Consider the following 11,404-nt stretch of genomic DNA (forward strand, 5'->3'; position numbering starts at 1 on the left):
AGAAAAATATAAATGTCTGGTCGCGCGGGGCGAGTGTGGCAGGTGATGTTACATCACTGCTGATTATCAGTTTACCTCCTGTCTGTGGAAGTTAATGAAACAGGAGCAAGAATAATGGAAACAATCAAAAAACGCTGTAAGAAAATAGAAATTTAATCTTTGGCTTGATTGTACCATTGACATATTCATTCATTCACATCAATATTCAAATTGTAGAGTTCTGCAGAGCAGCGTCATTTGTAAAAGATGAGAAAAGAGGACATGATGATGTATCCAGGGTCTTTGGATGGATTTGGATCCTGCCCCTCAAACAAGCCGAAGTAGATAACAGTGTTGGCGTCAGAGCCGCTCATATCCAGCTGAAAGAGGACAGGAAAAAAAATTCTCAGGAAGTAAATAAATTTTTAAAAAGGAATGTTTCAATTTCCCAGATATTTTCATCAGAGAAACAGGAGGCTCAGATCTACAAAATTACAAATGTAGCTGCCCCCAAAACTGTACCAGTCAGGACAGTGCTGGATTGATTTCAGTGTAGGATTCTTGTAAATCTACCAGAGGAGGAGAGGCTTCCTGAACGAAAAAGTTTGAGATCAATAATGAAAATCACATGTAATAATGTTTGGGGTCAAAGGTTGTACCTGACTGGTGATATCGATCCTCCAGGGGTTGACCTGCAGCCCATCACACCAGCCTCCTCGCCCGTACAGCCACGTGCCGTATTCGTTCGGCACCGCGCCCTCTTTCACCCGCAAGGTGCAGCCCAGAGGTGTTCCTGATGGATCCCCACCATGACCCCAAAAAAGATATGAGAATATGAGAATCAGTGCAAGAAATTACCCTTCAATCAGAGGCTCGATGTCCAGCAACATGGGGTGTTTGTCTTTCAAATCTTACTTTTTGGGACTTAAAGAACTTCTAGTGACGAATATGGTGAGTTTCAACCTTTGAAACAACAGTTTATGAAACTATCTCACCTCAAGCTTCTTCTATGGAACTCACAATCCTTCTTAATGACTCCACTTAAAAAAAAAGTGAAACAACTACAGTCCATTACAAGTGTGACTGCAGATGAAGATCGAAGCCTCCAGAACAGCCTGAAATAAGATTATGTCATCAACTACCTGCAGTAAATGTAACTAAAAAAAAAACATCTCTCACCTGCAGAATCGAATACAAGAGTGTTGTTAAAAACAGAGTTGAACAGGAAGTGGTGGGAGGTGACGCAAAATTCTCCGCACTTTTTGTCATCGTAGCCGTGGGCTGTGATGACGGCATACAGCTCCACCTGAAAACACACACACACACACACACACACACAGCTGCTGAGACGCCGACTCACACAGGAAGCTGTAAAGGGTTAAAGATCGGCGTCAGATCTGTCACCTTCTTGGTCGGTGCTGGGATGGAGAATTTGATTGGCTGGTATCTCTTGTTGTAGTTTTTGTCGAAGGTTCCCCCGCCGTATAGTGACATCACTCTGAAGGGGCGGAGCTCCTCTTCACCGTCATCTGTGACATTAACTGTAGAAATACAGCAAGTGAGATATTTGAATAGTAATCACATGACAAAATAAAACAGTGTGGTGTCACTCAGTGTCACATGTTGACAAACTAAATAAAACAAATGTGGTCAAACATGCTGATAGAGAAAATCATTGTGTTACTTGTTTAATGGAATAATGGCCCAGAATGTGTTTTTGCAGAACATTCGTGTCACAGTGAAGTTGATCTTTGACCTTTTGGATATAAAATATTATAACATCATCATTTTATCCTATTAGACATTTGGTTGTAATTTTGTCATAATTAGCATCAGAATTCTTGAGTTACAGCCAAAAACATGTCTTATGACCTGACAGGACCTGACAGGTCGCTGTCAGGTCCTTCTTCATCGTTCTTTATTGCGTTCATGTTCAGGGACTACAACAAATAATAAATAAGTTAAAAAAAAAAAGTATGGGATCTAGATACATCTGCATGGATGAATAACCTGAAAAACATAATACCTCTGCAGGCGTTCTGCTTTAGTCTTTGATGATATTTGACTGAATACTTTTGGGTTTTGATTTATTTCTCAGATCTAAATGCATCAACCTGGGTTTATGTGCTTTTTTTTTTTTTTTTACTATGAATCAATTTATCATGGAAATAAATTACATTTTAAATCAATGATGAAAATAATCACTTGCTGAAGCCCTACATGGTAATGTTCACGTTAATAATTAAATTAACAATAAAAAAAAGATTAAATGGTTCATTAGGTGTTTGTTGACCTGATAAAGTGGAATTTGGTAGATGATAAGTTTTATTCTTACTTTCTTTCTCATTAAACTTTATATTCTGCATGTAGATCATCATACTCCCTAAAAGACTTTATATTGTTTCTTTTATGTGTTTATAATGTCTAAAGAAACTTTAAAAAGAGCTTTTAAATTTAAAACTCCATCAAATTCACAAAGATTGAAAACTTCTTTTCATGACTTGAAGATTTCTTTTAGTCTGGCAGTTGTTAATTTCTTTTCTTATTTTCATGTAGTCATAATAAATGTGTAGCAGCTCTGTTTACTTGCTGTTTTTAAATATTATTTTGTTAATAATGTTGATAATTTTGTTATAAGGGGCTCCTTTTTTTCAGGCAAAATACAAAGTTTTATTACATTTTTTCAAAGTCTCAGGTTATGTTCCGTTTGGTTAAATTATGCAGTTATTTACATTGTAAATCAATCACAGTGAAGTGGAGGACATTTGTAAATAAATATGTAAGTTTTGTTAAGTATCTTTGTGTTGTGTGAATGATGAAAACAAGTTATGTAATATTATTTGTCAAAAAATGTGCACATGACCAAATTTCATGACAAAAGTTAATAAGAACTTGAAGCACCTGACAGGATGTCTGAAGAAAACTTTCTTTATTCCCTCATCATCCTCTGTGTCATAATCATACAGACTGATATTTATGAGGAAGCTGAGTCAAAATATTTCTTGGAACTACAAACTTTGTCTTTGTCATTTTTATCCAGATATGTTCCAGTAACCACTTACAGACGGACTGTTCCTTCCTGCAGAGATTCCCGCTCACTGCTTTTCAAAAATCCTCCAGTGAGAGAAAATGGTCAGAAAATGTTCTGGGATGATGTTATTTCAGTCGCAGCTCTCCGTGCTCACAGTGGGAGAGTTCTTACACCTCTGACCAGCTGATGCTGGGTTATATGGATGTTTTCTATCACAGTATGTGTCATTTTATTTTGAAATATTGATATGTACTCTATACTGTTATATAGTGTATTTCCTCTAAATTACAAAGAGAAACATTGGCTCATTTAGAGGATGCAAACAGGAAGTAAGTCAGCTGTGGACTATAACTTGAGCCATGTTTTTTCAGCCTAGACTTGTTTGAACCCACTGATGTACAGACAACTACCACTGGATCACTGCAAACCGAACGCAGTTTCTTTAGCGTCATCACAGTTCATACCTGTCTGATTGCCGATACTGAATCTCAGGTTGAGGGAGACGATCCACGGCATCGCCCACGGCACCGTCTTCATGGTCAAAGTGCATTTGTTGCTGTCCAGCATTGGGAGCAGAGGGGACACGTCTGTCAGCCAGCGCCCAGTACCTCTGCCAAAAACAACACACATCAGATAAAACAACAGGAACCTCACAGCTCATTATGAAGCAGGTATCTGCATGTTGTGTAAAAACACATTCTGGACTCTACAAGTCCTGTTTAATTCTAACTGGCATGATGGCTGGGTGCTATGGTTGAAATCAATAATCATCATCATCATATTAGTAAGAATATTTTCATATCAGTGCACTGAGTTCCAGTTATACAGTGAAATGTATACTGGAAAGAGGAACAGAAATCTACCAAAAACATTTTATTTCCACCTGTTCACTGAGTGGTACTTCAAGTGAATCATTATTTACATTTTTGGGAAATGTACTTATTTGCTTTCTTGCTGAGATTTACAGTAGATGAAAAAGTTGATACCACACTCGAGTTTGCACTCGAATGAAATATGAAGCTAGAACCAAAAAACGGTTTGTTTAATTTAACCTCGCACAAAGAGGAGAGAGAGGGAGAAACAGTTAGCCTGACTCTGTCCAAAGTTAAACAAATCTGTCTACCAGAACCTCACTAATTAATGCATCATTACTTTTCTTCTCTATTTAAATCTGTGAAAAAACTAAAGAGTAAAAATGATAAGTTGTGGAGTTAACTAACTTCTTAATAGGAAATTGTGAAGAAAGTGATTAAGCCTTTTTCATAAAATTTATAATAATTCCTTTTGATATACATTTATTTGTTTGTTCACATGTGGTTATTATTACTGCTGAAGCTAAATAAAGAGTCACAAACCACTATTTCTGCTGTCAGAAAGGGAAAAAATGCCCCTAACAACAAATCCAGATGTTTTTGTGAATGGCCAATATACTATATGTCAAAAGAACAGACTTTTATTATATAACAATGTCTCATATTTTCTTTGCAATACTTTTAAACCCTTAAATTTAGACTTAGACCCAGACATGTGTCTATTAACCAAAAAACTGTGGATAATTAATGTGAATATTAATTGTTATTATCATATTTTGTTTGTATTTTACATCAACCTGTTACCTGCGGAAGGCAGTGATCCATCGGCCCAGCTCCATGTTGCAGAACGGGCCGAGATGATCACAGCAGACAAACAGCTGCACTGTGTGATCCCAGTGAGCGCAGGACATGTCTCTCTTATCGGGACACGACAGGGACGCATCCAGCTCCAGAATGTTAAAGTCCAACAAGCCTGCAGAGACACATGATGTACAAATGTTAGCATCATTAAAATATTTAATGTAACTGGTGTCCTATTCATGCTGCTGTAAGAGCTCACACTGATGCTCTAATGCAAAACTACCTTCACTCTCTATGCTGATGTTGTTCAGGACAGGGTGAGACGTTCTGAGTGGTTTCTAATGGATGGTCTGGATGGAGGTGTCTCATAAAATGGATTATATCATCAAGGTTAGACCTAAATCTGATGGTCAGTCCTCTCATATCACAGTGACAGAGTCTGTAAAACCTGCATCAACTTTACATTTATCTAAGTTTTTAATTTAAATTTATAGTTTCCCCAACTGTTAAACACCTTTTCTTAAAGCTGCAAACTTACAGAATAGTTATAAGTTACCTGACGGGATGTCGACGGTGGCCACCGCTCCTTTCTCCCCCTGCATTTTGACTTTGTCAAAAACTGGAACAACCTTTGCAGGACTTTGAAGTTTGTTCTGCAGATCCATGTAGAAATCAAACCTGGAGACAAAATCCCAGAGAAAAACATACTTTTCATCTGTGTGAAGTGTTCCTGTGGTGGAGAGACTGTTAGGGTGTTTACATACGTCAAATTCAAAACATGCTAATGTTTTTTTGTTTGTAATATGTAATATATGTAATACAATACAATAATGGACTATATGAAAACAGTAAAAGAATTTCAAATTGTGAAGAAATTGATGTAAACTTAATTTAAGATTTGTAAAAATCAGATGTACCAAGAAATCTGAAGTAAAATTAGTGCTGGAATCCTGAAAATATTTTTTATATTGAAATTCTGACATTCCACTTTACAATAAGGCTTTAATAAAGATAATAATAATGAGTAATAATTATTATAGTAATTAATAATAAGGCTTTAAGGCTGCCCTTACAAATATTATTATTATTGATCAGATCTTTATTTGAGTTCTTACCACTGTGCCTGCCAGTTGAAGAAGCTGAACGAAGGGTAAAGAAACAAGCCCATCTCAGCCAGCGCCCCCTGTTGGTCGATACCGAAGAAGAAGTTTGTGGATGGGGTGTTCTGGAAGGTCACATAGACCCGCTGTCCAGACCTACAACACAAATTCAGAAGGATCTTACCTTAATGACACCTTAATTAAAACAATTTACGTTGATTTCAATTACTTTAGATCCTTAGTTAAGCAACAACTGCACAGATTATTTGTTCTTTGGGGACGTGGATTGATACATTTTTTGAGATGTAATATTTTGGAAACTTTATTTAAGGTTGTGACCAGACGAAGTGAGAAGCTTAATCAGAGAGGAAGTAAACAGGCTTTTGAGAATCATTACTTCAACCTTGAAAGTGTTCAGTTAATCTAGATAAAAGGATGTTAATCATCGAAGTGAGCGTGTGACGGTCTTACTGCAGAGCCTGATCCACCGAACGCTCCAGATGCACCATGGCAGCGGGGATGTTCAGCATCGTGTCGCATTCATCATCGACACAGTTCATGTCCTGGAGCGGGTTACCAGGAAGAGCGTAGACAAGGACACCGGTGGCGTTGGATTTGGCCATGCTCTGTACCTGGAGGGACAGTAAAACTGATACTGAGGAAGTCATGTGAAAATCGATACTGCCGCTGTTTTTCAAAACAAACCAAATGAAGGGAGAAAAGGAGGATGAAGGGGAAAAAGAAGAAATGCAACTACTGATTATTTTTATTATCAGTTACTCTGTTGATTATTCTTTTGATCAAATGATGAGCTGTTTGGTCGATAAAATCAAGGTTACCTCCTGAGTCAAAGTGTTACAGTGTTACTTTGACCAACATTTATAAAAACTGTCCACTGATTTCAGACCTGCTCTGATACAAATGAGCACAAAAAGAACTGGTTCAGGCCTTAATGTTCCTCCTTTGAAAAGAAAACTTACTGTGTAAGAGGTTATACAACTTATATAGATTGAGATGAAATGTGCTGAAACAAAGAAGAAAGATTCACTTTTTGCAGCTTCTTAAATGTGAACATTTGTGTTCTCTGTTAGATATAATAATTAATATTAAATACATCTATTATACCTACTGAATTGAATATTTGTGCTTTTTGGGTGCAGCAAAACATGACTTTAGGGAAACATGGGTTGTGAGGACTTTGCCAAATACAAACATTTATAAAAACTGTCTGTGTGCCCACACTTCAAAGTCCAGTGTGTAGGATTTTGTGGCATCTAGTAGTGAGCTTGCCAATAACAAAACCTCTCCTCACCCTCTTTTTCCAAGCATGCAGAACAGTGGTTCCCAAACTCGAGTTTGCTGATGCTACTGTGCTGACCTTTATTTCACTAAAGTTTCCCAATTATTGCTAATAACTGTTAATAATGGTGGGGTGGCGGGGACATGCACTTTTTTTGGTTTCTGAAGGGAGGCTCCAACACTTCAGGCTTCATGACGAGCTGATCATCTGAATCAGGTGTGTTGGAGCAGGGAAACATCTAAAACATGCAGGGCAGTGAGCTCTGAGGACCAGGACAGGGGAAACACTGGAGCATGATCACTGGGCTTAAAAATGAACCAATGATGATCAATACCACCATTGCCGTCTACATTAACAGACCTTAGTGAAGAAAGAGCAGTTGCCCTCAGACACCCAGGCCACAGCACCCGCCACCGAGGGGGAAGGATCACAGCCGTCACCTGCATCCATCAGCTGACACGTCTTCTGACCCCAGCGTGGCACCCAATCATATCTGCCATCTAGTCTCTTGATAACAACGGGCATTTTCCAGTCTGTGAGGAGAGAAAAATGCTCAGTTCAAAAGCAAAACAGAACTTGCTTGCTGCTGTTCAAGAGATGCTTTGTGTTCAGCTCTTCTGAGGCACCTTTGAGGAACCTCAAGAGAGGAACAGTGACACTACACCATCAAACCACTTCCACTTCCAACACACAGCGCTGAAGACAGTTTTGGAAAACAACATATGAAATGAAATTCGAGTGAAATTTATTGCACAATTACACCCTGAAATTCTGGGTGTTACATATTAAAGCTACAGTACGTTACTTCAATATAATAGCTGTTATCATATTTGCTGAAACTGTCACTGTTAGTGCTCCTCATGGCATTTGGAAGAATCCACGACGCCTGCATGAGAACAACCAATCAGACCGAGCTTCCAACCAAAAACGTCGCCCGATGAGACCCTCCCCGCAACAGAAACAAAATATACATATATATATATTTTTTGTGCACCTGTTTTATTTTCCTCTTCTGCTCTGTGTGTTTACATCCTTGGGCTCCATACACACACGCACGCACGCACGCACGCACACACAGAGCAGACAGGAGGGGTATTCCATCAACGTGGATAAAGGAAAAACCTGACTTATTTTGATAAATCTGGCTAATTTAAGTGAGAGATCTGGTCCGATCCCTGCTCAGTTACCATGGTAACTCATACCACTGAACCAGCCTGCTTCACAGCATGTTAACTTAGGTGTGTATCAAAAACTTTCCACTGAGTGGAAATGAAACCCCACATACACATAAAGAAAGTTCCCTGTGTAACGATGCATCACTAAATCTGACCCATCGGCTGCACGAGGAGACAGCACTCTTACCCTCGGTGGTGAAAACAGCCTGGGCAAGGAGGCAGTTACGTGCGATGCACGTCCAGTAGTGAAGCACAGTGGGTATCCAGTTACCCAGAGCAAAGACCGGCACCGGAGAGAAGTGCAGCCTGGACAGAACCTCCTTCTTACTGCTGAGATGTGTCAAAGACATGAAAACTCAGAACTGATTTTAAACAATACAGATATATTTATTTATACAGTCAAATGTTGATGAAATGTTGATTGTAGTCATTGTAAATATGGCAAAATTACACAATGTATCAAAAAAGGTGAGTTAAGACATGTTTGAATCTGTGTTGCTGGAAATTAAATTTAGCTGAATCACTCTATCATAGGAAACTACATTGTTTGGGATTTAACAAGAAAACCTCTCAAATTTAAGGTTTTCTAAGAATAACATGAGCAATGATTAATCAATTATTAAATTCATCCCCAACTCATCAAATTGGAATGTTTTAAGAAAAAAGTAAAAATTCTCTGATTTCGGCTTCTTAAATGTGAATGTTTTCTGGTTTCTTCGCTCCTCTGTGACAAGGAACAGAAAATCTCTGGGTCGTGAGTAAAACAAGATATTTGAGGACGTCAATTTTCAGTATTTTCTAACATTTTAAAACAAATAACTACTAATCAGTTAATCAAGAAAATAATCGTTAGTTGCAGCCCAACAATGTATTTAAGGAAAGGAAACTGACTTTGAAGAACCTGCTTCCCCAGTACAAACTGCCACTCAGTTTTTTTCATATTAGGTTATATTTAACATCCTTGTTGGGTACTTTCCACTACTGACACCACTTCCTATTTTTCAGTGTGGTTTGTCTGTGTTTGGTACAGTTGCAGTATGTTTGACATGTCTGATTATTTTGCAGCATTTTTAGACTTTGGCAAATGTGGCAACAGTGATTTGGTTTTGTGGGACTCTGTTGCTTTTCAAGTGCTTCATTTGCATTCAACTCGACAGCCCCCTTTGATTGTCTTCTTTAATAACTTGTTCTTAACAATTGGTTTTATCTTCTTCAATGTGTTTTACTACTTGTTCTTACACCTATTCTGTGTAACTGACATTTTGTTGTTATTCTGTTTAAGTAACGTGTGTGTCTGTCTTGATGTCTCTTTTTGCCATGCTGATGGACATTTTTCCCTTGAGGGACAATTTAGACTGAGCTAAACTGAACATGTTGGCAATATAGTTTTACAGCTAATTGGCTTTTAACTTAAAGGCGAGGTAGCAAGTTTATCGTTGGTGCCATTGGGCAAAAAATCCTCCACTAGACTGATATTGGAGTACTGTTTCAGTGTCACTGATCGTACTGAATAAAAATGTTTTCATACACATATTCTATAATCTCTATATTATATTCTGTATAATAATTTAAATAACGTTTCTGAGCCCCAAAGAGGCATAATCATCCAATATTTTACCAGGAAAGCAAAGATAAGAGAAGTCCGAAAACCCCCAAAATCACTGGGTGACAGAAGATTAATATAAACGATCTGGTTCAAACTCAACCAGCAGTGAAATTCTGCTTGATGCATCAGTATTAACAGTCTAATAATTTAAAATATGCTGGTGTATCAGTTACAGAGGGCATTTATTCTGCAGAATTAGTCATTTTACTGTTAATACTTAAAGTATTTTGGGCTGATATTATTTCTGTACTTCTACTTCAGAAAGATTGTTGTATTGCTACTACTACCACTGGACTGGGCTGTATGTCAACACAGCTCTCTGGTTGATCTCGGATCACCTTTGCACGGCGACCCGCTGCAGCTGCTCCCTCATCCACAGAGCATCACTGACCGCAGAGTCGTCCAGGGACAGGAAGAGCACCTGGGTGCTGTTGGGCAGGTCCTGCACCAGGCTGGTCAGAGACGACTCCGAGCTCCACATGCACTCCAGGAACCCCGACTTGTTGGTGAAGGCGTGGATGATGAGAGGTCCCCCCAGGGCACCGGGCTTGTAGGAGAACTCCCCATCCAGAGTTTTGACAGTGAACGCGGCCGCCTGGTCTCCTGGCTCCGGCCCCGCCGCCGAGGAGGTTTTACTGGATCTCAGGCTGATCATGTTGTCGTTGGACTGACAGGCCGTTTCATCCTCAATTAATTTCGTTTTCCCTACAGCTTCAGTCACGGGAGCTGTCACAGCAGCAACAACAAACCATAGCACCGAGAACTTTGAACGCAGCGCAGCCATGTTCCCGCTGACAGCGAGAGACCGTGAACTCACCACTAACGGTTAGTTTCGAGCATTCCGTTTACACAGTTTACGGGGATTTAAGAGGTCGGACGGAGTTTAAAGTCTGTCAGAGGGCGTTTGCAGGTTCCTAATCTCGATGTTTGAGTTGGAGGCGGGTCGTACTGCTGTCTACGGCGGCCCGTGGGGGTCAGAAAGCGATTTCAAAAAACGCAAACCGTACATGGAGCAGACAGTTGACAGATCGAAAACGGGATTTCAAATGGCTACTAAATTGATCCGAATTATTCAGATGTGGGATTAACTGTTCTGATCTGTAATAATATGAGATTTATTTAGCAGTTTAGAATGCTAATTTACAATTAGCGGAACTAAATGACAAAATATCACAATTTATCGCGAGAGTTCAGGATTTCAAGATTTCTTTTTTTTTTTTTTCTTCTTCTTCTTTTTTTTTGGTCTGTCTTTTTAATGTCTTTTTCTGTGTTTTTCAATTCAAATATATTTTTCTTTTCCCCCCTAATAGCTACTGAGAACCTATGTTTTGATAAACTTCATTAACTAGAAGTATTGATTGATCAGTATGCTGCTGTGGATGGTGGCTGTTTTTGTATTGTTTTATTGTTTTATGATTTCAAATGTATTGTATGTAACCAGGGCACCATCGACAATGAGACCTTGGTCTCAGTGGGTTTCTATGGCTAAATAAAGGTTAACAATAATAAAAAAAAAACCCAATTCCTTCTATGCAGGGAAGTTAAAGTAGGTACATTCAAGATGAACTGTGCTTCGCCTGGAGAGTAGACGAGATCAGGA

At 38.8% G+C, this 11,404-nt stretch overlaps 1 protein-coding gene across 2 annotated transcripts; it reads right to left on the reverse strand.

The window, feature by feature from the left end:
- Nucleotides 1-132: 132 nt before the first annotated feature.
- ngly2 (N-glycanase 2) lies at nt 133-10,751 on the reverse strand. Of its 2 annotated transcripts, none has more exons than XM_084727609.1 (12): nt 10,143-10,751; nt 8,386-8,525; nt 7,384-7,556; nt 6,195-6,355; nt 5,739-5,879; nt 5,180-5,301; nt 4,627-4,795; nt 3,475-3,620; nt 1,384-1,520; nt 1,159-1,285; nt 639-772; nt 133-359 (listed from the first exon to the last, which is right to left on the reverse strand). In XM_084727609.1, the coding sequence occupies exons 1-12, from the start codon at nt 10,586-10,588 to the stop codon at nt 234-236; spliced, it is 2,022 nt and encodes a 673-aa protein (XP_084583735.1). In that variant the 5' UTR covers nt 10,589-10,751; the 3' UTR covers nt 133-233. The 2 variants fall into 2 exon arrangements, with proteins under 2 accessions (XP_084583735.1, XP_084583734.1); XM_084727608.1 differs by having other exon boundaries at nt 8,386-8,528; nt 10,143-10,750.
- Between the last annotated feature and the right edge of the window lie 653 nt (nt 10,752-11,404).

The sequence above is a fragment of the Lutjanus erythropterus genome, chromosome 9 (genome assembly GCF_056507025.1).
Source record: "Lutjanus erythropterus isolate fLutEry1 chromosome 9, fLutEry1.hap2, whole genome shotgun sequence".
NCBI classification, from domain to species: Eukaryota; Metazoa; Chordata; class Actinopteri; order Lutjaniformes; family Lutjanidae; genus Lutjanus; species Lutjanus erythropterus.